Source organism: Emydura macquarii, unplaced genomic scaffold, assembly GCF_026122565.2.
Source record: "Emydura macquarii macquarii isolate MOO-44397 ecotype Brisbane River unplaced genomic scaffold, CSIRO-AGI_Emac_v2 contig_2473, whole genome shotgun sequence".
NCBI classification, from domain to species: Eukaryota; Metazoa; Chordata; order Testudines; family Chelidae; genus Emydura; species Emydura macquarii.
The window spans coordinates 21,476,354-21,501,387 of NW_027132610.1; the positions used below are offsets into that span (position 1 = coordinate 21,476,354).

The 25,034-nt window shown below is 44.0% G+C and overlaps 1 protein-coding gene across 1 annotated transcript in view; it reads right to left on the reverse strand.

Moving 5' to 3' along the window:
- Window positions 1-6,563: 6,563 nt before the first annotated feature.
- The window catches only part of LRRC63 (leucine rich repeat containing 63), a 32,866-nt gene continuing 14,395 nt past the window's right edge, over window positions 6,564-25,034 (reverse strand). The window contains exons 5-9 of the mRNA XM_067562760.1: window positions 24,366-24,464; window positions 20,084-20,220; window positions 9,869-9,952; window positions 7,568-7,807; window positions 6,564-6,747 (exon numbers count right to left, since the gene is read on the reverse strand). Coding sequence (XP_067418861.1) covers window positions 6,564-6,747; window positions 7,568-7,807; window positions 9,869-9,952; window positions 20,084-20,220; window positions 24,366-24,464 — 744 coding nt within the window. The remainder of the gene's footprint in view (window positions 6,748-7,567; window positions 7,808-9,868; window positions 9,953-20,083; window positions 20,221-24,365; window positions 24,465-25,034) is intronic.

Genomic DNA, 25,034 nt, shown 5'->3' on the forward strand with positions numbered 1-25,034 from the left:
CTACAGAAAAGGACCGGGGGTTACAGTGGATAAGAAGCTGGATATGAGTCAGCAGTATGCCCTGGCTGCCAAGAAGGCTAATAGCGTATTGGGCTGCATTAGTAGGAGCATGCCAGCAGATCGAGGGAAGTGATTATTCCCCTCTATTCAGCATTGGTGAGGCCGCATTTGGAGTATTGTGTCCAGTTTTGGGCCCCTCACTACGAAAAGAATGTGGACAAGTTGGAGAGAGTCCAGCGGAGGGCAACAAAAATGATTAGGGGGCTGGAGCACAAAACTTATGAGGAGAGACTGAAGGAACTAGGCTTGTTTAGTCTGCAAAAGAGAAGAATGAGGGGGGATTTGATAGCAGCCTTTAACTACCTGAAAGGGGGTTCCAGGGAAGATGGAGCTAGGCTGTTCTCAATGGTAGTAGATGACAGAACAAGGAGCAACGGTCTCAGGTTGCAGTGGGGGAAGTCTAGATTGGATATTAGGAAAAAGTTTTTCACTAGGAGAGTGGTGAAGCACTGGAATGGGTTACCTAGAGAGGTGGTGGAATCTCCATCTTTAGAGGTTTTTAAACTGCAGCTTGACAAAGCCCTGGCTGGAATGATTTAGCTGTGGTTAGTCCTGCTTTGAGCAGGGGGTTGGACTAGATGACCTCCTGAGGTCCCTTCCAACTCTAATATTCTATGATTCTATTAGGGCCGTGCCCAAGAGCTTTAAGCAGTGAAAGTTCCCTCCTCAATCACTCAGCTTTTTTCTCTTTACTAGTGTGAAGTCATAATCTCACTTGAATCCAAGATTCTCATGTGCCATCAAAATTTATTTACACACCACTTCTTGTGATCACACAGGTCCTTTCACAGATATGAAGATCAGGAATAAGTCTCTTCAAAGCAGTGTGGTTTGAAAAACTAGTGAGAGATCACAGTCTTAATACAGTTTTTGTGCTACAGTCAAAAAGAAACACAATTTGCATATCTCAGGCCAATCTTCATTAGACAAAGCACAGATGTTCCACCTCAGTCTGTGGAACAGCTAAAGTTGAAAAACATTTCTACAGTAATGATGAAGTGACCAAGGAATATGCAGCAATGGTGTAAAAATACAGCAACACCTTTGCTAAGCAACTAGAAATGTCCCTGTGACATGCAGGTCCTGTGCTGAATAAATTGCTGGGTAAGCCATTTCAAAGTTTGCACTTCTTAGCATAGTGAAGCACAGGCACTCTAAACCGTTACGTGTATGAAACTGTACGTCGCTTTGCAGTGCTGCTGTGGTTTCCTGAGTAGGGTTAGCAGAAATGTGTGAGGCTGCAGGGTACATATTAAAAAAAAAAAAAAAAAAAAAAAAGCCTTTTCTGGAGATTAGCCCCTCCTCCATTGTAATCAGTGCTGACATTCCTCAATTCAGGACCACAAACAGAGCAATTCATTTTCTATCCTGAAAGTTGTATGCAAATAATGTAATGCCCTGTTTTGCATAGCTGTGGAATATGTATTTTTTCATTTGCATAAAGGCTCTACCCTCAAATCCTTCAGTTCCATGCTCCTTGTAAAATCCAGATATTTTCTTTGTCAGACACAACAATTCCCACCTTAAGTTTCCCCTCCATTTCCTGTCATGCCCACCTCTGGTCCCGCCCAAGTCTCCCACACTCACCAGATCTCTGGTTCCCTACAGCTGTCTCTTCACTAGGAAAACGGTGTGTTCATGACTTGTTAGCTAAATCAAGTTAATCTAAGTGGACACAATGCTGTCTGTAGGCAGCACACAAGTCAGCAGGTCAAGTTAAAGACTAAGGCCCAGATCCTCAATTGTAGGTACCTAACTCCCATTGAATTGATTCAATTGATGTCAAGAGGAGTTAGGTGCCTAAAAACCTTTGAGGATCTGCTAACTGCCTTCTCTTCACTGCTAGTATTTTAACTTGAGTTAACTCATGTTAGCAAACTTGTGTTCAGAACACATTTCTTCTCTTATTGATGCCAAAGCCTACATCTTCTCTTTTGAGTTTCTCCCCATCCCTCCGTCAACTTTCCTCTCTTATGGGTTTCCCCCACTTTCCAAGCTGCCTTTATTATGTATTAAGATCCATGTATAGCAGTCCCCAGTCCTTCTAAACTAATGAGCTATAGTAATGAAATATCCCTAACACACCAAAATCGAGGTACCTTCCACTGAAAACTGACAAGGTGCTATACTGTGACTGGGACTACCGTGGCCATGCAAGGGAATAAGGGTCCGCACCATCCCAGACCCCTCTTCTCCCTGGCCATCTTAGATCTGCCCAGCTTGCAGCTCTGAGTACAGGGTAGAGGAGCAGAGACTGCTTCTGATACTATCCTCTACAAACAAGTAGGTTTAGGGAGCAGTGGGAGAACTGTGGTTTTGACCCTCCAATGCATTGGTGAGCAGACTTGGCTAGACATAGGCAGTGGGAATATGTTGCACCCTGGTTTTGAGTATGAGAACTGGTGGAAAGTTAATTGATGACATTTTTTTCCCCTCTAGAAAAATGTCATTTTGTCAAAACTGAAATGGTTTACGGAAATGTAGCTGTTTCAACAACACTTCCTCAGGGCCAAAATAGAGTATCTGCTCAAAACAAGAAAGCCATCTGCCCCAGAATAGTCAATGGTTTGGTGGTTAGAGCACTCGCCTGGTTGGAATATGGGATACTCAGCTCTGAGTGCCCAAACCACCAGGCTATTCTGGGTTGGGCTGGTCAGTTTCTTTTGAAAGATTTCAAGACTCTGTTTTGTGCTGTAGCGGAATGAAAATAAAATTTCAAAGCCTCAACGTTTTTGGCAAAATGGAACTTTTTCAGTCAGCCCTATTGGGCACCCAAATTAGGTCCTCTCTGACCTGTTTTTTAGAGGTATAACGCATCCCCAACTCCAAATGAAATCAATGGGAACAGCAGTTGCTCCACACCTCCAAACGTCAGGGTTTTAGGTGTGTCCAGTTGGGCACCCAAAAACAGAGGCACCCAAAGTCAGTGGACATTTGAAAATTGTTGGATTTAATCTTGCTGTTTCAGGTTCTCTCTCTGTAAATGGGAGATCATGAAACTTGTCTACTTCACAGAGGTGTTTTGGAGCTTTCATTTATTAGCATTTGTAAAGTCCAAAGATTCTTGGGTAGAGAGTGCTACAAGGTATTATTGAGCTACACTTCTCTGAAGAACAGTCATCTTCTCAGGGAAAGGGGGAACAGAAACCATTCCTTCAGAAGAAATGCATCTTCCCTAAACTCCTTGGCCGTGCTCTCCCATGACAGAATACTAGTAAGTCCCAGTGCAGTCAATGGGAGTTCTATCTGCAGCAGGAGAATCAGATTGCTTGCCCTCATTTTTCCCTTCAAAGGGGTCTCTTAAATGAACAATGTGAAATAAGCTTAGTTTTAAGAGATCTGAACTGGGAAAAGACTTGTGATTTTAAAGGCTTGCCTATACAGAGACACTCAGGAAAGTTAATCCGAAGAAAACATTCCATCCCTGAGTGGACGCTCACATTCAGAATGAAAACAGTTTTAATTCTGTTTAGTTTAATTCACTTCCAAGCGTATTCTTTAATTCTGAATGACAGCATCCACAGAGGGGTTTAATGAATTCAATTTACCTGTCAATTTGGGGTATTTTTTCTAGTAGCCCCATGTAAACAAGCTCTAAGTATCTCTTCTCTGGCAGAAGGGTGAGATCTGTGAGATGACAAAGAGAAGGTTCTTTTGTGGCCAGCACAGTTTTTAAGGGCCCAGTTTAAGGGGGTGGCAGATAGTTTGCCACCTCTGAAAAAACAAGCAAACTGGGCCATATCTTGAGCTGTTGTAAACTGGCATAGCTCCATAGACATTGACAAAGCTCACTGATTATTTGCAACTAAGGATCAGGCCCACTGTGTTGAGTTTAATGGACATGCCTTCTAGGTTCATCCTACTTACAGGGCCACCAGCAAAATCCCTAACCCACAAGTAAAATTTAACCCCACTTCTGCCCTCCTTGGTCTTGACCTTTCATCCCTCTTTCATTTCCCCCGCTCTATTCTCTCACTGAATGCTTCCCAGGGCTCTCACCATTAGAATCGGTTCCACCCCAGTGGCTGCTCTGTCTCTCTTGGCCACATACCAGCCTTCTCTACACACAGGCAAGGATCCCAGGGCTTACTCCTGGACCATCCTGGTCTCCCTAATCCCAGGAAGTGACTGAAGACTTCCTTTCTCTCCCCCTGCAGCACTCTTCTACTGTGGATTTCCCCTCTTTATAATAACCACAACCCAGCTTCTTCCCCAGTTTGGCTTTATCTCTAATTAAGTTTGGCTCACCCTCCAGTTGCAACCAGATGGGTTAAAATTGGTCTCTCATGCCCACATTAACTCTTTCATGAGCTGTGTGGGACAAACACACCATCACAAGTTCAAACAAGCAAAATGCTGAGCTATGAGCATTTCTGCTGTGACTATCCTGAAGTAGAGGAGACTTTGGGGAAACACTTCGCTGCTATTAGTCATTTTGAGGAGAGCTAGCACAAGCCCATCAAATAAAAAATGGTGACTGAGGGTGAAGAAATTCAGATTTCCTACTCAGGAAATCTTCTGAAATTTGCAGAGTAAACCTCTCTCCCAACCCCAAGTTTAATTTTTTATTAAACATTTGCCACCAACCAATGTTTTGTATTTGACAGTGTCACATTATATACAATGTTATTAAAAGCAGACATAGCACAAACATCTTTTAAAAACAAATTACAGTTTCCCTTGGCAATCTCCTATCTTGGATTTTGACATTAAAAAAGGATTAAGGGCTATACAAAAATATACATACATATAAATCAGCCAGATACTAGTTTACTGGATTCCCTCTCATGTTGAAATAAATGAGAACACTATCTAGCAAACACCACTTTGGTGTGAATTTCCTTTATCAAAGCTATTTGTGATAAGCTATTCACTATGGCCAAGATTTCCAAAAGCGACTAGTGATTTTGGGCACTCTTCCAACTTGAGACCATCCTAAGATGGTCTGATTTTCGGAGTGTTTCTGAAAAATCAGGTCTCCTTAAGGTGTTTCAAGATGAGCACCCCAAAAATCACTAGTTGCTTTAGAAAATCTTAGCCCAAATACAGACTTTTATGTCTGGGTTGCAGACATCTTCCAGAGGCACCTTTTTGTAATTGTGCCCTGTTTAACAATTACTAATAGACAAATTAGTGTCTTGTATGAGGCAGATAGTGTAGCATTTTAAAGCACTTTTTATACCAGTGGAAAAAGCAGTTTTGCTAGCATAGTTTAATCAAGTTCAAGTCAAATCAAAACCAGGTTACTACATCCACACTACTCTGGGAACTATGTGTATGTCTACACAGCAATTGGGATGGTGTTTCCCAGCACAGGTAGACAAACACGTTACCTCTGCTCGAGCTAGCACACTAAAAATAGCATAGCAGAAGATGGCTCGGGCTAGCCATACAAGTACAATCCCATCTACCCCGTGAGCAGAGCGAGCGCATTTGTCTATCTGTGCTGGGAAGAAAACACACACTCCCCCACAGTTGCTGTGTAGACATATCCTGTGTCACAGCACATTGATATGGTTCCTGGAAAGGTATGAACCAAGTTAGCGCCTGAACTATGAACATTTACTCCTGGACATAGTGCTTACTGTCACAAGTAGTCCCCTATATGTGAATGGAACTCTTTGAAACAGTAAGTTCTAAAGATGAAAGTGACTCGGGCAGAAGACCACCACCCAGTCCTATGCATCACTTAAGTCATACTTAAGCTTTGTTTTCAGGGCTTAAGCAGGTCTTAAGTGGTGCAAAGGGCTTGTATCGGCCCTCTGCACATGGGTCAATTGCACTTCAAGTCCAATAGTATGTGTTTGTAGGACTGAACCCTGAAGTAGAACCATGTTGAAGACTACTCCTTTGGCTGGGCTTGAACAAGGTTTCAGGATGAAGTTACAGAATTGTGTTAAAGCTGTGTTACAGGGACCCAAACTATGCTGCCCAGTTTTAAACCATGTTAAGAACCAACTTATAAAATGGTTTACTATTGGTAGGGAAAAGGATTTAAAAGTTCTCTTCTAGAAACTATTACTCCAGGAAGTACTGGGCTACAATCATCCTCAGTATAATTTCATAGACTTCACTGAGTTTATGCAGGGATGAAATTGGCCTGTAATGTTTTTGATTCAATTATTCACTGCTGTCTAGAGAAACACTAGCAAGTTATGAATTGTGCCCTTCTTTCTTTTTTTTTACTGAACCCTTATTAAAATAGATGTAAGCTATTTGTATAGAATGTGTCACGTCTTAATAGCTTAAGCACAAAACAGTTCTTAAAAGCCTTCCAAGAGGGCTAGTGAGTGATCCCTAACAAATTTAAACAGGCAAAGACTCGTTCCAAATAAAAATAGAACATTAGGCCAGAAAGCACTTTAAGGAGGATATGATAATTGCACAAAGAAAGCGATCCCAAACACTTCAGTATTACAAGCTATCTTTTAGTACACCATGACCTAAAATACCTCATATTTCTTAACTGCATTAGATCACCAGTTTCTCTGCTGCAACCCAGATCAATTTCCATAAAGCATTCGAGTCAACGAGTCAGTCTGAGACATGAAGCTGCTGTAACAGGATGGTGAGCAAGCATTAAAGAGAAAAGGAAGTCTGCGGAATCTAAATATGTTCCTGCAAGAGCGAATGAGTTGAAGCCCTTGACCGTACAAGGGTCCTTTGCAGCAGTCACAGACTGTATAGCTAAGATGGAGAGAAAAAAGAGTCAGAAACATTGCCTCGTCCTTATGACTATACAGACACAGCACGTTCCAGTTCACTTTCTGCTTTCACAGCTAGAAATTAAGGGATCTAGTTGGCCTCTGATTGACTCTGAGGCTGATGATTGTGGAAGGTTCATGTGGTGTAGGCTGCTCTCTGTTCCAAGGGGGTAATTACACTAGCCCTCAGGGTGGGGCTATACTTGCATGGCTCCAGTGGGGAAGGAGGACAGGTGAAAACAGAGAGATGCAGTGCATGTGTGGGGATAACTCTGCCACTCCCAGAAATTGAGCTGGCATCTTTTTCAGCTTAGGTTGTTCTACAGCTCACAGCTATCTCTTGAACAGACTGGTTCAGTACACAACATGAGGCTGCAGCAAACACTTTTGGCTGGAAGATACTATGGTGATGGGTGACAGTATAGAACACTAAGATAGTTAAATGGATCAAAGCAGTCATTTGCACATGATGAACTTGATTAAATGTACAGTTCCATGTATTATCAAAAATACATAGACCTGGTATGCATTCAAAAACCTAGTTGAGTATACTTGCATGGAGAATGTTATATATTGACCAATAAGTACCAGCAACATTGTCAGCATTATTTTAGTTTAATTTAGCTTATTCTGTTGCTCACAATGCATGGCATGCAGCTCCTACAGTGGGGATATACAGAGGTGATTTCATGATGGAAAAAGTATAAACTACCAGATCTAAAGCCTGGATCCTTCTGACATTTCTTGTGTACCCAAAACTCCCATGGAAGCCAGAGGGGCAGCTAGAGATCTCAATCACTTACTTGTTCAATATTTCTTGAATATCCTTTGAGATCTCGGTATACCTTTGCCACATGTTGTTTCTGGAGAAGCAAAGGGCAGCCAGATCAGTAAGTCTCTGTGGCTGATTCTGGCTGTTTTCTTTCCATAAGAAGGGATGCATGAAGTTATTTTCTGTGTTAAGGCATTTCAGAGGAAGCTTCAAAACCTCACAAGGCAAAGCACACAGCTGATTCCCTTCAACATTCAGATACTCCAGTGCCCTGTAATTTTGAGGACCACCAAATTACGTACACAATTTATCTCAGCTATGATTATATACATATCCTACTTCCCATTTGCTGAGTTACTGCACGAAGATGGCACATGTATCTGTATGTATAAAAGGCTAAGTTTTAAAAAAATAATGCATTTTAAGTCTAAGATGCAATGATGCAATTATGTGCAAAAAGAAAATTATTTTCCTAAGTACAATTTAAACAACTAGTGCAACTGGAAATAAAGGGATTGTCTGTGTATTCAACTGAATGCTTAAGACAGGTGTCCAAATGAACACACCGCGCATTGTCAGATTTCACCAAAACCTAAGGGTGTGTGTGTGTTCTGAACTCCACACTCTTGCTTATTAACATGTAAGTATACTTCTATATCTGCCCTCCTTATGATCATATAAACAGCTGCCGATATACTCACAAACTTTCTAACCAAAAACAGAGACAGATTGACCCTGTGTGGGAAAAATTTCCTCTTGCAATGTCGGGCAACTGCACCTGTGTTCCCCCTCCACAGTCCAGCTAGGGAACTCATTCTCAGGCTACCAACTCCCCTGGCCATCACCTGTCTTGGGCAAGGACGCGTCTCTTTTGCTGGGGTATCTGCAGGCTGCATAGTTCCCTGCCTTCACTATGTTACTCCCAGCATAGACAGGTTGCCCAATGTCACCTGTGTGCTTTCTCTTTAGAGAAGGTTAACAGGTGTAATTGCTGCACTTATAAGGTATCACACAGCACTTCCTATGCAAGCCTACTTTTCTTAAGGTAAAAGGCATTACGGAGAAAATATTAAAAACAATAAAAGAATCTGCACACATGCTAATAAACTGACCAGTCCTCACCTCATCCCTAACATGGGCTCTGACAGGAGCAGTCCTTCAAACACCCCACCCTAGGGGTTTCCTTCTAGAAACAAGTTCAGCACAGCTTCAGCTCTTAACATGTCCACCAATCATATGGGGCCTCAGTAGGCCCAGTCCTTCCAACCCTTCCCTAAGGATTGAGGCCCTCCATGGACCATGGGTCCTGTCCATTTGCTGGATCAGGAAGAATGCCACGAGCCAGTTTAATATCAGGCTATTTTTCCAAAAACCCTTTGTCTGTTGGTCCCTGGAGAACCCATGTTGAACTAGTGCATGAGCACCTCTCCAAAGGGTGGCTTGAAAGGGTTCATAATAGAAGAAGTACATTAGCATCCCCCTCTCTACTAGAAAAGGTACATGCAATGCCACAATAACTCATATACAATTGCTTTTTAATGCAATATACCCCAAAAGTGTTAACCCTAATTCAATAAAGTTTATCTTAACTCCATAAGGTTTATTCAGGATATTGTCAATCTATCACATATAGTTTCTACTGTATCATTCCCTTGAAGCCAAAGTATTAACCTCCCCTCCACACCACACATACACTTAGGGTAGGTCTACATTGCAAGTAAAGGTGTAATTGTAACTGTGCTTGCTTTAACCTAGCTAGCATGTGTAGTAATAGTAGTGGAGTAGTGGAGAAGTGGCAGCATGGTTTAGCAACCAGCATACGAGGGGACCCCGGGTACTCACTCTTGTGCACAGGCTAAAGCCCCCACTCCTGCATCTTCAATACCATTGTTACCCATGCTAGCTGGATTAAAGCTAGCATAGGTATGCCTACCCACACTGCAATCACACCTTCACTTGCAAATTCTGCGAATGACAATGGGCTTTACATGAGGTGGGGGCACGTAATTACAGTGATCATGCATGCAAATTAAGCAAGTGCACATGAATATGGCCACAATTAGCAAATGATCATAATTTGTGTGCCATTACCTGAATTACAAGCATAATCATGATATTTACGCAATGGCACACAAATTTAATTTTTAAAATCAGACCCTTGTCACAGGGCAGTGCACCAGATTGTGATTTCTGTTATCCAGGTGCAAATCCAGAGTAAATCCATGGACATCAGGGAAATTACTCCAGATTTACTGATAACCATGAACTTCATGATATGCTCACAATATTTTTACACATAGGTTTGGTTCCAGTGTATATTATGTATCAATACCTGAGATTCCTGATTTCATGAGGGATAACGCTAATATCATTGTAGGCAAGTTCCAGATGACTAAGATATGGTAATGAAAACAGTCTAAAGAAAGAGAAAACACGGTACATTACAGAAAAACTATTTAAATACATTGATCATATACATTCTATACTATTGTGTGATATATTGTGTGTATCTTTTTATTTTTATCTACCTATACAATCTGTGATGGGACAGCCTGCTATCAGGGTTAACTGTTATGAGTTTAAAAAGACTGATCACTCACATTTGGACAGACAGATGTCTGGGAGGGAACAAGCCCTTTCTAGATCACATCCATTTCTTAGGCTCATGATGGTAAAACATGAGCAGAAAACAGAAAACATTCCACTAAGATGCACTGTCCCCCCAAAACTGGAAATTGCTCCATGCACTGTAGCTAATGTAGTGCTGACAATATAAAGCAATATTTAGAATGAGATTGCTAAATTATGAATTTATTCCTGTAGCAAGGCGCTGTGGCCTTCCTCGGAGCTTGGGCCCGAGGAAGGGTTGCTCTGCCCCCGCTGGACAGAACCAGGCCCTGCAGGCCCAGCCACCCGGAAGCAGAGGGGTGGAGCCAGGTCCAGGGCAGGACGTACAAAAGACAGGCCAGCAGCTCAGTTGGAAGGAAGTGGTTGCTGGAGGCAGATGTGCCTGCCTGGAGGCTGCAGCCTAGGCGTGGCGTGGCGTGGCGTGGCGTGGCTGCTCTGCCAACCACAGGCCCCAAACCTGGCCAGACCTTCCAGGCCTGAGTGACTGGAGGGGGCTTCCCAACCCAGTTGACTGGCTGGGGCGCCGAGACCGAAGGACTGGAGAGGGCCGCCGGACCCTAGTAGTGGGGAGGAGCTACCCCCACCTGCTGGATGGGAGAAGTCCTCTGAGGCCGGCCCTGACCTGGAGGAGCTGCCTGGCATGGAGGACTCACTGGCATGGACAGCCCTAGCCGACTGGTGGAACCCCGAGGCCGGCCCTGACTTGGAAGAACTCCCGCTCGCAGACGACCCTCAGACGTTTCCGGATCTGCCGCCGGTCGATGGTGAGGGACTCACCGGACGCCCGCTTGCCACCTTCCCCAGTGACCCAGAGGGAGATACGTGGGCACAGGTACCGGGGGACCAGGGGGAGGAAGTGGCCCAGGGACAGCCGTAGACAGTGGCTGAGTCAGGGGCAAGACCCCTGTCGGTGTGTTGCGGCGGGAGCCCTGCCGACTCAGTGGCAAATGCCTTTGCCACTGCTAGGTCCCTGGGCTGGGACGCAGTGGAGACGGGTGGGCCTGTGTCTCCCCCTTAGTCCCCCCGGGAGAACGTGCTCTCCCTTACCGCTATCGAAAGCGGCGCCACTGCTTGCTCGCCCGCCCTGCCAAAGGGCCAGGGCAATAGACTCCTAGCAGACTGCTAATTCCCCTTAGCAGAGGCGCTGTGGCCTTCCTTGGAGGCTGGGACCAAGGAAGGGTCATGATGCCCCAGATGGGCCATGCTGCCCGCTTACAATTCTGAACAGGATTCCTTTCCATGCCCCTTGTGTATGTGTTTGTGAGGGAAAATCCTGACCCAGAGAGAGATTGAAGTACTGGTAGATTAAGAGTCCCAAATTGCATTTTGAAGAGGACTTCAACCCCTTTACACTGCAAATCCCCGGAGAAGCCAGCAAATGCTACACAATAGCAGCAAGATAATCAGCCAACTGTATTGCCAAGAGGTTCAAGGAGCCACTCAGAGACATACCTGATAGGTGTTAGGCTGAGGACTATGGCATTTAGGTAGGGTTTTCCTGTGTGACCATGGCCTGCATGCATTTGGCAGGCCAATGCAAGGAGTAGAACAAGCCCAAGCAGTGGCTCCTTCAGAGACCTCTAGGAATTGTGCAGATATTATCCTCCAGTACTATTTATTATTAGTTGTGATACTGGCAGGCCAGGTGCCAGCTCATGCCAAGATCCTAGGCCTCAATGAACACTGACAAAAACATAGCTGGAAACCAGTCTGGCTTACCTGTGTTCGTATTGTTAAGAAAAACATTAGACTTGTAAGAATGTTTGGTGTTTAGAACTTATGAATAGTGTAGGATGCTGCGTGTATTGATCTCACTTATAACCTCTGTAGCCCCTGGTATAAAGTTATATTAAGTGTTTGCTTGCATTGTAAACATCTGTAATTGTGCAACTCAGGGCAGGTCTACATTTAAAACACTGCATCGACGCAGCTGCACCAATGCAGCTGTGCCTGCTGTAGCACTTAAGTGAAGACTCTACTATCTCAACAGAAGAGAGCTCTCCCATTGGCATAGTTAATCCACCTCTCTGAGAAGCTCTCTCATTAACCCCTTGTGTAGACAGCACTATGTCAAGGGTGTTATTCTACATCACTCAGGGGTGTGGATCTTTCATACCCCTGAATGACACAGCTGTACCGACGTAGGTCTGTAGTGCAGAGCTGGAATCAAACAGGAAAAGAAGCAAGTGCTAGTCCTTCAGACAAGATGGTCTTTGAAAACAAATGAGCCCCACTGTAAAACATCAAAAGGACAAAGACTTTGCTGATTGTCCTCCCCACTCACATGAAGAGGAATCGGGTGCCGACACTTGTTCTATCAGAGTGGACTCTGGGAAGAAGGGGATAAAAATCCCTGACAAGGAGAAACTGGATCTTTGTGTCTGGACTCTGAGGGGCAAGGATTTCTAAGCATAAGCAAGAGATTCCCATGATGCTTGGTATGGGTCAGCCCTAAAGGACATACAGAGCTGCTTATTCTAATCTACAAGTTTACATTACCTCTTTAAATCTAAGACTGTAACTGATGTGTGTATATGTTCCTTGTTTTAACCTTGTAAATAACTCATTTCTTTTTTTTAGTTAATAAATCTTTGGTTAGTTTATTATAGGATTGGCTACAAGCCTTGTCTTTGGTTAGAGATCAGAGTACAATTGACCTGGGGTAAGTAACTGGTTTTGAGACTGGGAATAACCTGAATATTCATTGTGATTTTTGGACCATCTATCATAGTCCAGCTTGCCTGGCTGGCAACATAGACTGAAATGTCCAAGGCAATTGACTGACTCCATGATAAGACTGTTATAGTGCTTGAGGAGTTCACACTTATTACTGGGTTGGTGAAATCTAATTATAGAACAAACAACCAATTTGGGGTTTCTGCCCTGCTTTTTGACAGTCTGCCCTGAGGTTGGCACTTACGATCATGAGCTGCTCCAGCCAGTGTGACACTAGTAAAAATAGCATTGAGTCGTCAATCAAGGTCAGGGCTTTATTGTGCTAGGCACTGTGCAAACACATAGTAAGAGCTAGCGCTTGCAGTCCAACTAGATAAGAAAGATGAAGGGTAGAGGAAAAGGGGGTACATACAACAAAAAAGCAAAGTGATATGGGGAAGGTTGGCAAAGCCATGATTTACATCTTGTTTTATTGTTTATCTTATGGGGAAGGTCCCAAAGATGTTGAAGGGGATGAACTAAGGAAAGTATGGGAGAAGGAAAAGGAATAAAAGGGAAGGGTAGTACTGAGGAGGGAGGGAGAAAAGGGAGATAAGAGGAGTACAGAGGGTTGGAAATATACAATAAGCTTTCCTAACACAGGAGATCCACAGTTTTTTTTTTTTTTAAATATATACTTACATGATGCAAATACAACAATGCATCCTGCCATTCAAAGATCGTACAGCACTAATTCGAATCCAGTAAATATATTATTAAAATTTCCCAGCTCCTTGTTAGGCAATTAGGTTGCTTGGTTTCACTTCTATGGCAGTTCTTCCCATATTGTAATCAATCATCAGTTTTGCAAAATATTAAGTGTTGTTTCCTTTCCCAGCCACCTTTAAGCTGTGTTTTAGGGAACTTCATGTTAAATTGTTTAAAGGCAATCATTTCAGAAGAGCATTATTTTTGACTACTGGTGACCAATGGAAATTAGTTGTCTTTCTTTCGCTTCATGTGCACTGTCTTCTCAATTAAACCCAATAGATAAATTTGCCAGAAGAGTAGTGGTTAAGTTACAGAATTCTTTATGATATAACCATAACTAACAAGGGCAATACCAAAGAAGGAAGATCTACAGATCACTTTAAAAGGCAATGCCAAGACAAAAATATTATATATAGATATATAATAAAATTTCAGGACTCTGACCTGGCTGTGGCCTGGTCTTCTATACGGCAAAATTAGGTCAATATAAGCAGCCTTGTGTCAACCTAGTTGCACATGTGTTTACACTTAAATTTGTCTCACCAATGTAAGTGCCCCATTACAGCGATGCAGTAACACCATCTCCCCGAGCAGCATTGAGCCATGGTTGATGTACTGAGGTTGACAAACTGCGAGTATGGACATTGCATTACTTATATCGATCCTTCAGCTGTCCCACAATGCCTGTGACTGACCACTCTGTGAACTCCATTGCTCAGTGGCCCCCTGCCCCTCTAAAGCCCTGTGACTTTTTGAAATGCCCTTTTCCCAATTGTCCAGCTTGGCAAGCACACCTAGCAGCTCTCCACTGTTGTGTGCAACTGCCCAGCTGACGATGTCCGCTACAAGTTCCAGACGTGATCCCTCTTGGAGTAGAGAGGAGATATTGGATCTCCTGGGCCTGTGTGGAGAAGAGGCTGTGCAGGCACAGCGACGGACCAGCCATAAAAATGTGGACATCTATGAGCAGATTGCACAGGGAATGCAGGAGAAGACGAATGACAGCGATCAGCAGCAATGTTGCGTGAAAGCAAAGGGTGTGGAAAGAATACCAGAAGGCCGTGGAGGCCAACAGTCGATCCAGTGCCAAGCCACAGACCTGCCACTTTTACAAAGAGCTACCTGCCATACTTGGTGGACACCCTATCACCACCCCGCAGACAACTCTGGACACTTTTAGGGAGCCCGAGTCATAGGTTTCTGGCATGAACAATGAGGATATGGAAGAGGAGGGTGGGTGACATGCAACTAGGGGGGTCCAGCTATGCCGCGATCCAGAACCTTTTTGAGACTTGACCCGCAGACCAGTCAGTCCTAGCCATCTAACACAGGTAAGCGCAATGCAAAGAACCTTGGGTAAGTATGTAAATGTATTTCCCATTACAATCAATCATAGAAGATTAAGGTTGGAAGGGACCTCAGGAGGTCATCTATTCTAACCCCCCGCTCAAAGCAGGACCATCTCCGACTAAATCATCCTACCCAGGGCTTTGTCAAGCCAAGCATTGAAAACCTCTAAGAATGGAGATTCTACCACCTCCCTAGGTAACCCTTCACCATCCTCCTAGTGAAAAAGTTTTTCCTAATATCCAACCTGGACCTCCCCCACTGCAACTTGAGACCATTGCTCCTTGTTCTGTCATCTGCTACCACTGAGAACAGCCTAGCTCCATCCTCCCTGGAACTCCCCTTCAGGTAGTTGAAGGCTGCTATCAAATCCCCCCTCACTCAATGATGTATTGATGTGCCCTGTTAAGTTGGGGGCTTCAACTATCAACTTTTCATTAACTTTACTCGTACTAGAAGAGGTGACAGTACAACAAAGACAGCAGAGTTGTTTATCTGCTTTTCACTCCCTGTACAGTTAGACAGGGTGGAACATGTGGAGCAGTTTGTTTTTGTACACAGAAATGCCCCTTGAATCCTCCTGAGAAATGATGATGAAACTTTCATGGAGGTACTCTGCTATCCTCTCCTAAAGATTTCCCATGGCAGTCAGCGATTAATTTTGGCAGGCACTGGTAGCAGCATACAGGCCTGTGTGGTTTTGGGATGCTCTCTGCCTTTGTTACCCTCAGGAGTGAGATATCAGCTAAAAATCACCATCACTTGTGGACAAGGGTGTCAGTGTTCAGTGCCATTGCCCTATCCACAGAGTTAAGGATAAGATTTTGTCATGGTTATTTTTAGTAAAAGTCACGGATAGGCCATGAGCAATAAACAAAAATTCATGGGAGCCCTGACCTGTCTGACTTTTACTAAAAATAACTGGGGGGGTGACAGCTGGAGCCCAGCCGTGGGGGCGACTGACAGATGGAGCCTCACTGCCATGGAGTGGGACACACCTCCAGGTCTAGCCCCAGCTAAAGCCCCAGCCCAAGCAGCAGAGGGGGGAGGGGGCGCAGCCCCAGCTGAACGGACAGCAGCCATGGGTGGCAGGAAGTGTGCAGCCCCATCTCTAGCGCCGGCTGCAACCACAGGGAGGGGCACACAGCTCTGGCCACAGAGGTGCATAGCCCCAGCTCTATTCCTAGCCAAAGTGGGGGTGGGGGGGAGAGCATGCACAACTCCAGCCCCGGCCGCAACCAGTGAGGGGGACTCCAGCTGCTGACAGCTGAGGCTGAAGACGTCACAGAGGTCAGATGAAGTCACGGAATCCGTGACTTTTCTGACCTGTGTCTAAATTGTATCCTTACTCATGGTTTAATGCAATTTCCTTCTCATTTCCCTCATCTCTGGTGGACCATGCTCACTGTGTTTGATGCTGTGAGTGGTACCATGCACAAGCAATCCCAAGCAAAAGAGTCAATGAGCATGTCTTGTTTAAAACATTAGGGAGGGAAGACAATTCTGAACCTTAACATTCACTTTCTGTTGTGACTATACTGACAACAGTTCCTCTTGTGTGTTTAATCTGAAGCTGCTGCTGTTGTGGCTTTGAGGGGTGCCCCCTCCACACCCACGGAACACCTGAGCCAGATGAGGAGAAAGAAGATAACTCAGGATGGCATGTGCAATGAGATCCTGCAAGCCTGTGCTACATCAGAATGTGAGCAAGGGCCTGGAGGGCGAATACTGCAGACTATAGGGAGAAAGAGAGCAGACAGGATAAAGGCCCAGGTGTCCCAGCAGGAAAACGAGAGGGAGATGAATCAGGACATAATGGGGCTGCTCCAGCAGCAAACAAGTGGACCTACTGGTTCCACAATCCTAGGCTTGCCTCCCTTTGCAGTCTCTGGAGAACTTCATTATAGCACCTCCCTACATCCTCCCTCAACATTCCACATAGCCTCAGGGGCTGCATCCCTACCATACCACCCCACCCCAGGGGACATTAAGGACAACCACAGCTTCACATACACTGACCTATAAAAGCCACGGTTGCTGTATGTGTAGCAAAAATGGACATGAATGTTCTTTCCCCTTGTTAAGTTCTGTTCTATTAATTTAATAGATTGGGAATGTATTTGCTTTTAAAGTTGCAGATTTTTCTTTGCCCTGGTTTTGTTACTCAATACAATTCTATTATCTGGAAAATAATTTATCTTTATTAGTTCAGAACATATGCTGCAGAGTGCCTAGCGGTACTGAAGGCAACCAATTACTGGTTTCCGTACAGTGTGACACGACTCATAGAATCAGTAACAAAGTGTAATCATCATAAATGTACAGCAAATACCACAAAATTAATAGGAGCATTGGTACAGCTGCTGTTGGATGACTCGGCCCCGCCTCTTCCTGTCCCTGCTCCACCCCTTCCGAGGTGCCCACTGTCTGCTGCTCCTCTCCTCTCTTCCACTCCACCCTCCCTCTCCTCCATCCCCTGCCTGCTGCATCCCTCCGTTTCCACACTTCACCCCCTTCCCCCTGAAACCCTGCAGCTTGCCGTGTTCCTCACCCCCCTCTCCTGCGAGACACCCCGCCTGCCGCTCGCTGCATCCCTTCTCTCCTCCATGCTCCACCCCCGCTCCACACTTCCTCCGGTCAACGTGTCCCACCAGCAGTGGGAGGGAGTTGCGGAGCAGGAAAGGAGGTGCAGCCTGGGGTGGAAAGGGGGTGGAGCGTGGACAGGGCTGCAAGCAGAAGAGGTGGGACTGGGAGCTAGCCTCCCCCAGGGGAAGTTTCATCCACTGCCCATGATGAGCTGTAGCTGCAGAACTTTTGGATGTGCAAGGGGGCCACGTTTCTAAATCTGTGTGCTGAGGTTGCCCCAGCCCTCCAGCTCAGGGACACCAGAATGAGCGCTGCACTGACGGTGAAGAAGCGAGTGGCAGTCATAAACACCAGATTACTACCAGTCAGTGGGAAATCATTTTGGAGTTTGAAATCAACTGGGGGGCCATCGCCATGCATGTGTGAAGGACCATTAATCGCCTCCTGCTACGCAGGACTGTGATTCTTGGCAATGTGCAAGACATAGGTGGATTTGCAGCAATGGGGTTCCTGCATTGCAGTGGGGCGACAGACTGTGCGTATATCCCTATTTTGGTATCAGACCACCTTGCCACTGAGTACATCAAGTGAAAGGGCTACTTTTTTATGGTTATGCAAGCACTGGTGGATCACGAGGGACATTTCACCAACATCAATGTTGGCTGGTCAGGAAGGAGCATGACGCTTGTATCTTTAAGAACACAGGACTGTTTGGAAGAGCTACACGCAGGGACTTCCTTTTAGAACTGGCGGATTACCACTGGCAATATTGAAATACCAATAGTGATCCTAGGGGATCCTACCCCTTGCTCCCCTGGCTCATGAAGCCGTACACTAGCCACCTTGACAGCACAAAGGAAAAATTCAGCTACCAGCTCAGCAGGTGCAAAATGACAGCTGAATGTGTTTTTGGTAGACTGAAGGGATGCTTGGAGTGTTTACTCCCAAGATTGAATTTCAGTGGGGGAAAAAAATAATCCTAGTGGTTATAGCTGCCTGCTGAGTCCTGCATAATATCTGTGAAACAAAGTGGGGAAAGTTGCCATTGGGGTGGATTGCAGAGGTGGAGCAGCTGTCTGCTTAGTTTGAACAGTCAGAACAAGGGCGATTAGAAGAGTTCAACATGGAACTATAGACTAGCTCAACATGGAGCTATAGAGCTCTGGGTGGCTTTGAAAGAGCACTTTAAGCGTGAGCAACTGTCCTGTGTTGTGGTGTACTGTGCTCTACCTGGCCCTGCAGTGTGGGGGCTTGTTAGGAATTGCATGGTGCTCAGGAATTTGTGCCTCCACCATTGCTGCTCATCATCCCAGATTTGAATTACGATGTGATCTCACCAGTCAGTGCTCATTTCTTGGGTCCTGAAGCAACGCTCCACCATCTGCAGTTACTCTGTGAATGCCAGCAAAACACCTGAATTGATTCTGAATTGTCCCACTACAATCAGTCCTCCACAAAATCGTGATGTTCCCTGCTAATTCAACTCTTTTTGCAGCTCTGCAAATATGGATGATGGATTACTTGGCCAAACTGCACAGTTCTTCTAAATCACTCACACAACACAACCAGCATGCACAATCAACTCAAACACACATATACCCTCACCAGAGCACACACCCCTCAATTGCCACCTGAATAAATCCACACAAATCTCCAAAAACAAGCCCCCTCAGCACAAATCAACACAACCATTCCAACACCACAACCAGCACAAACCATAGCCCTTTACTGCAACACACACCCCTCATTCACTATCCACACAACTCTCCCAGCACAACACATCCCACACACAAATCAACACAATCAGCACACACAATAACCCCAAACATCACTCTGAAGCCTAGAATGTCTGTTGAGTCAGTGCGAAGTGATGGAAACAGCTACAAGCATGGTTAAGAACTCTTTGTTTAGAATATCAATGGTTCAATCATCTCTTGGTGTATGTCTGGTAAAAAACAATTTTTAAGTTTTCACCCATTTTCAGTGCTTTTACACACAACTCCTACAAACTACACCTATGCGATAGAACGGGTTTTCAGCTACTATTGCACATCAACCCTAGCTCACTTTTAGTAAACAGACTTTCAATTTAAACCATTAGAAGGATGGTCGTATGGTTAAAGCTTGGGGCATGGGCTACATAAGTTTTGGGTTCAATTCCTCGCTTTACACAATCTGCAGGGGCAAATCTCTTCATTTCTCTGTGCCTTACTTCTCCATTTTTAAATTGGCATAACCACACTCTCCTCTCCTCCTGTTATATCTATTTAGATTATCAGCTCTTTTGGGTAGGAGCTGCCTATACATTATGTCTATAAATAGCTCCTCGTACAATGGGGCTCTGATCACAGATGAGGCCTCTGCATACTACTACTCATGATGAATATTTGCTTATGCATAGCTATATATACACATTCCTAAAAAACCTTTTTGTAGGTGTAACTTTACAAAGTCAGTATGAGAATGAATTAATATAATGTAGGTCACACAAAAAACAGAATCCTTGTTTGAGCCTAGAAATGTTGCAATCTAATCTATTAATTAAAAGTAAAGACCTTACCCAGTGGGAAGGGCAGATATTAAATTGAAGGACATGTTAAGGATCCTAAGTGTCTTGAGTTTGTGGACATCATCAGGGATCTCTTTGATGGGGTTGTTTCGGAGCTTCAATACTTCTAAGTGTTGAATATTATACACCTTAGGGGGGAAAAAGGCAATGGAAAAAAACATCATTTACCAAAAAGATAGTCTGATTCCTGTTATAAGATGCTCTACATTTCTAACATTGGTTAAGTGACACTGCAAGAACTAGAAACAAGGAAATGGTATTAATATTGTATGAATATTGTATGAATCTTGTATTTAATGTATTAGTAATGTTATTTCAGTTAGTGTACCTTATAAATATGACATAGGATTTCTGGGCCTGATCCTGATCTCACACTGCTGTAACTTTTACAAAGTCAGTATGAGAATGAATTGGTATGTAGCATTATAGGTAGGTCCTGATCCTAATCTCACACTGCTGTAGCATTATAGGTGGGTCCTGATCCTGATCTCTCACTGCTGTAGCATTATAGGTGTGGCTGGTAGCACCGTCTATATTTAAGATTTCTCTACAAGAATATTCCCATTACAAGAACATGTTTTCAGTTGCTTATAATTTAGCCAAACTGTTTTAGCTGAAATTTTCCATGGTGGATGTCTGCCTCAGACTGAATGTTTCTGGAAAATTTCAGCCAAAACAGTTTCTGTTTTGAAGAATGAGGATAGGGAAAAATGTTGTTTTGACCATGTTAAAATCTGAGTAAAATCTTCTTTTTTTGTTTTTGAGGTTCTAGCACCCCCATGCTTTGGTGCAGGGGCTTAAAATGTGGTAGAGAGGTGGCCTTTGTGTCAGGGATGTGCCTTTTGCTGTCCCTGTGAAAATATGCCCACATTTGACCAAGTTAAAAGCCTTTGATAAATCATAGTTCACATATGATCAGTAGAAGCTTCTTTAGATTTTAGCAGCTACATTCCCTGAAGATTCTGTCTACACTGAACATGCTCCAAACCAGGGCTGAGCAGGACTTCCCCAGCAATTGCAGCTCTGGGCTGCTGCAGTATATCCAATATCTTGATCCAAACACCTTAATTTAGAGATTGAGAACACAGGAGAGCTAATGACCCCCCTGCTTGGCCCATGCAGCATGGAGGAGTCAGAGACTGGGAGCTAGGAGGGAGCTGGGAACTGGCTGGGCATAGAAACTGGGACTGGTTTTTATGACTGGGATTGTTTTGTTTTTTTTTTAAGAAGTTTTTAAGGTGCAGCTGGGATGGTTTAGTTGGGGTTGGTCCTCCTTTGAGCAGGGGGTTGGACTAGATGACCTCCTGAGGTCCCTTCCAACCCTAATCTTCTATGATTCTATGGTTGGGAAGGAGATTGGGAGATAGGAAGGGACGGGGGGTGGGACAAGGAACCAGTAGGTGGGGGATGGGGGAGACAGAAATTGCATGAGGAGCTGCAGGGAGTGTGAGACTGGCTTGGCAAAGAGACTGAGATAAGGAACCAGGTGTGTGTGGGGCGTGAATAATGACACTGAGATTGGATGAGGAGCCCGGGGAGGGAAATTGGAACTGGATGGAGAACCAGTGGGGATGAGGAATGTAGATGATGAGACGAGACTGGAGGCCAAAGAGCGGGAGGGAGACAGATTGGATGAAGGTCCGGGGTGGACTGGAAATGTCTGTGAAAGGAGACTGGAACAGGGAGCCCTGAAGGGTGAGGTAGGGCTTGCTGGACAAGGATACTGGGACTAGATGAAAAGCCTGAGAAGTAGAAACTGGGAATGACTAGATAAGGAGAATGGGATTAAAATGAGGAGCCACAGATGGAGAAGAGGCAGGGCTGGGACAAAGACTGGTGGGAGAAATGAGGTAATACAGATCACGCTCGGGGGAAGTGGACAGCCCAGTCTGTGTCCACTAAAGCACACTGACCTCCAGAGTCTGGAATGGAACCCAGTATTCCTGAGTCTCACCATTCCTCTGCTGCTAGCAAGGATTGGTGTAACACAATGGCAAAGTGTCTGATGGCAAGACAGCCCCTCGAGTGCTGCTCCACTGCAATAGTATGTTATCATCTATCAGTTACCCTATAAGATCAAGTGGCAGAGGTCTTTGTGATGCATCGAAAGATTCCAACCACAGGTGGGCCTCATTACAATGTTTTCAATTTGCTTTTTTAAAAACCTAGGAAATTACACAAAAACCATGTCAAACGAACGTTATTAGGCTTGCAAAATCAAGCACTCAAAAGTTAGGAAATGCCAAAATTAAGGTTGCTAGTGCAACCTTAATTTGGCCCTTATGTGTATGTATTATGATACAGTCTAATTACATGATCACATACGATTTTTTCACAGGATCCCTACTCTTTTCAATGCACAGGAGGAACCTGCTCTTGGGATGAGTCAGGGTTTTGTAGTACAACAGGGCTGTTGTCTACTAGACTGACAGGTGTTTGTCCAACCTGTGCTTAAAACCTCCAATGATGGAGGTTCCACAACCTCCCTAAGCAATTTGTCCCAGTGCTTAAGTACCCTGACAGTTAGGAAGTTTTTCCTAATGCCCAACCTAAACTCCCCTTGCTGCAGTTTATGCCTATTACTTCTTGTCCTGCCCTCAGAAATTAAGGACAACAATTTTTCTCCCTCCTCCTTGTAACAACCTTTTATGTACTTGAAAACTGTTATCATGTCCCCCCTCAGACTTATCTTCTAAAGACTAAACAAATCCCATTTTTCAATCTTTTCTCAGAGGTCATGTTTGCTAGACCTTTAATCATTTTTGTTGCTCTCCTCTGGACTTTCTTCAATTTGTCCATATTTTTCCTGAAATGTGGCACCCAGAACTGGACACAATACTTCAGCTGAGGCCTAATCCATGCGGAGTAGAGTGGAAGTGGTTAAGGAAACTGACCGCTGCCCTGGAGAATTTGATTCTACCTCTGTCACAGAGTTCTTATGTGATGCTGAGCAAGTCAATTAAACCAGACTTTTCCCACGTGATCACTAATTGTGCATTCCTCATTTTCTGAGTGCCCAGCATGAGACCCCAGGGCAGGGGTGGCCAACCTGCGGCTCGCGAGCCGCATGCGGCTCTTTGGTTATAGAAATGCGGTTCTTTGAGACTATGTGAAATTGACCAGCTGCTGAGGGTGAGACTTGAAATTGACCAGCTGCCATCGAAATTGATGCATCAGTGCGAATTTTCAGTGGAGGGGAAGGTAAATGTGGCTCTTTGCGGCATCTACATCTATTTTTTGACTCTTCATCTCTAACTGGTTGGCCACCCCTGCCCTAGGGCCTTATGTGCAGAAGTGCTGAGCACTCAGAGCTGCAACTAATGGGAGCTGTGCTTTGAACATACATCTACAGTGCCATATAATGGTAAATACTCTGAAAAAATCAGGTTCCAGGATCACAAATTGGGCTCCCAAAATCAGTGGACAGTTTTGACTTTAATCTCTCTGTGCCTCAGCTCCCCATCTGCAGAACCGGGATAATAATATCCACTCATCTCACAAAAGTATTGTGAAAATCATGTCACCAAGGTTTGTGAAGCACTCAGATACTATAGTGCTGAGCACTACATAAAGACCTTGAGAAAATTAATACTTCTGACATCAGTGTAGGGCTTGAATAACATGCAGTAAAAAAAGCCTACAGATACGCACTGAACAATGAGGAGAAAAATATTGACTATCTGTTTATTAGTTGAGCACTCTCCATCCTGCGCATTGAACAAGGCACGGATCCTGTGGAAAAAGTAGTATGTGAATGTAATTAAGGACTGTATCGAAGCATATGCACAAGGGAACTGAATTAAGATTGCACAGGCAATTTGAATTCTGGCATTTCCTAACTTTCTGAGTGCTTGACTTTGCAACATTAATAAGGTTCTTTTAGAGTAGCTTTGTGTGTGTAATATTAGTATCAGCCCATACACTGGTGCTCTATAAATGCGGATATTTACTCCTGATTTAAACTTTCCATTGAAGTCAACTGAGTGATCCTGGTATACACCAAGATCGGAATGAGACCTTAAGACACAGATGTAGAGGTATATCTGAATCTTGTTGGAATCTTTCATGGTTCACATTGATTCTTACTATCCCATAAATAACCAGAAAAGTAAATGAATTAAGTGTTTCTAACATCTGTGCTATGCAATTTGCATCCCTTATTAAATCATTGTTGTTTGAAAGTTACATTTTTAGGTTAACCTAAAAATGTAAAAATGCAGGCTTTCTTACAGTTTTACTCTTAATAAAGATAAGGAAAATAACTGGCACATACCTCCCTGGGAAAGAAGTGTAAGTCATTGAATGACAAGTTAAGATACACCAAAGTGTTGACTAAAGGTGTCAGGTCTGGAAGGAGAGTCAGGAAATAGGCCTACAAGACATATGCAGTAGAAAAGATATATTAACTATATAAAAATCAACATTTTTCATCAAGAGAAAAAAAACCTCCTAAGAATAAGCTCCACCAGGACTTATTTTAAAAGATTTATCATTAAAAAAATAGTTAGGTGTTTGTCTAATGTGTTCTTAAAACCTCTTATTTTAAAAGATTTATCATTAAAAAAATAGTTAGACAAACCAGCTACATGACTCCATTGATGGATACATAGAATCATAGAAGTGTAGGACTGGAAGGGATCAAGAGAAGTCATCTAGTTAAGTCCCCTGCACTCAAGGCAGGACTAGACCATTCCTAACAGGTGTTTGTCTAATGTGTTCTTAAAACCTCCAATGATGGAGATTCCACAACCTCCCGAGGCAATTTATTCCAGTGTTTAATTACCCTGACAGTTAGGAAGTTTTTCCTAATGTCCAATCTTGCTGCAATTTAAGCCCATTGCTTCTTGTTCTATCCTCAGATGTTAATGAGAACAATTTTTCTCCTTGTAACAACCTTTTATGTACTTGAAAACTGTTATAAGGCCCCACTCACTCTTCTCCA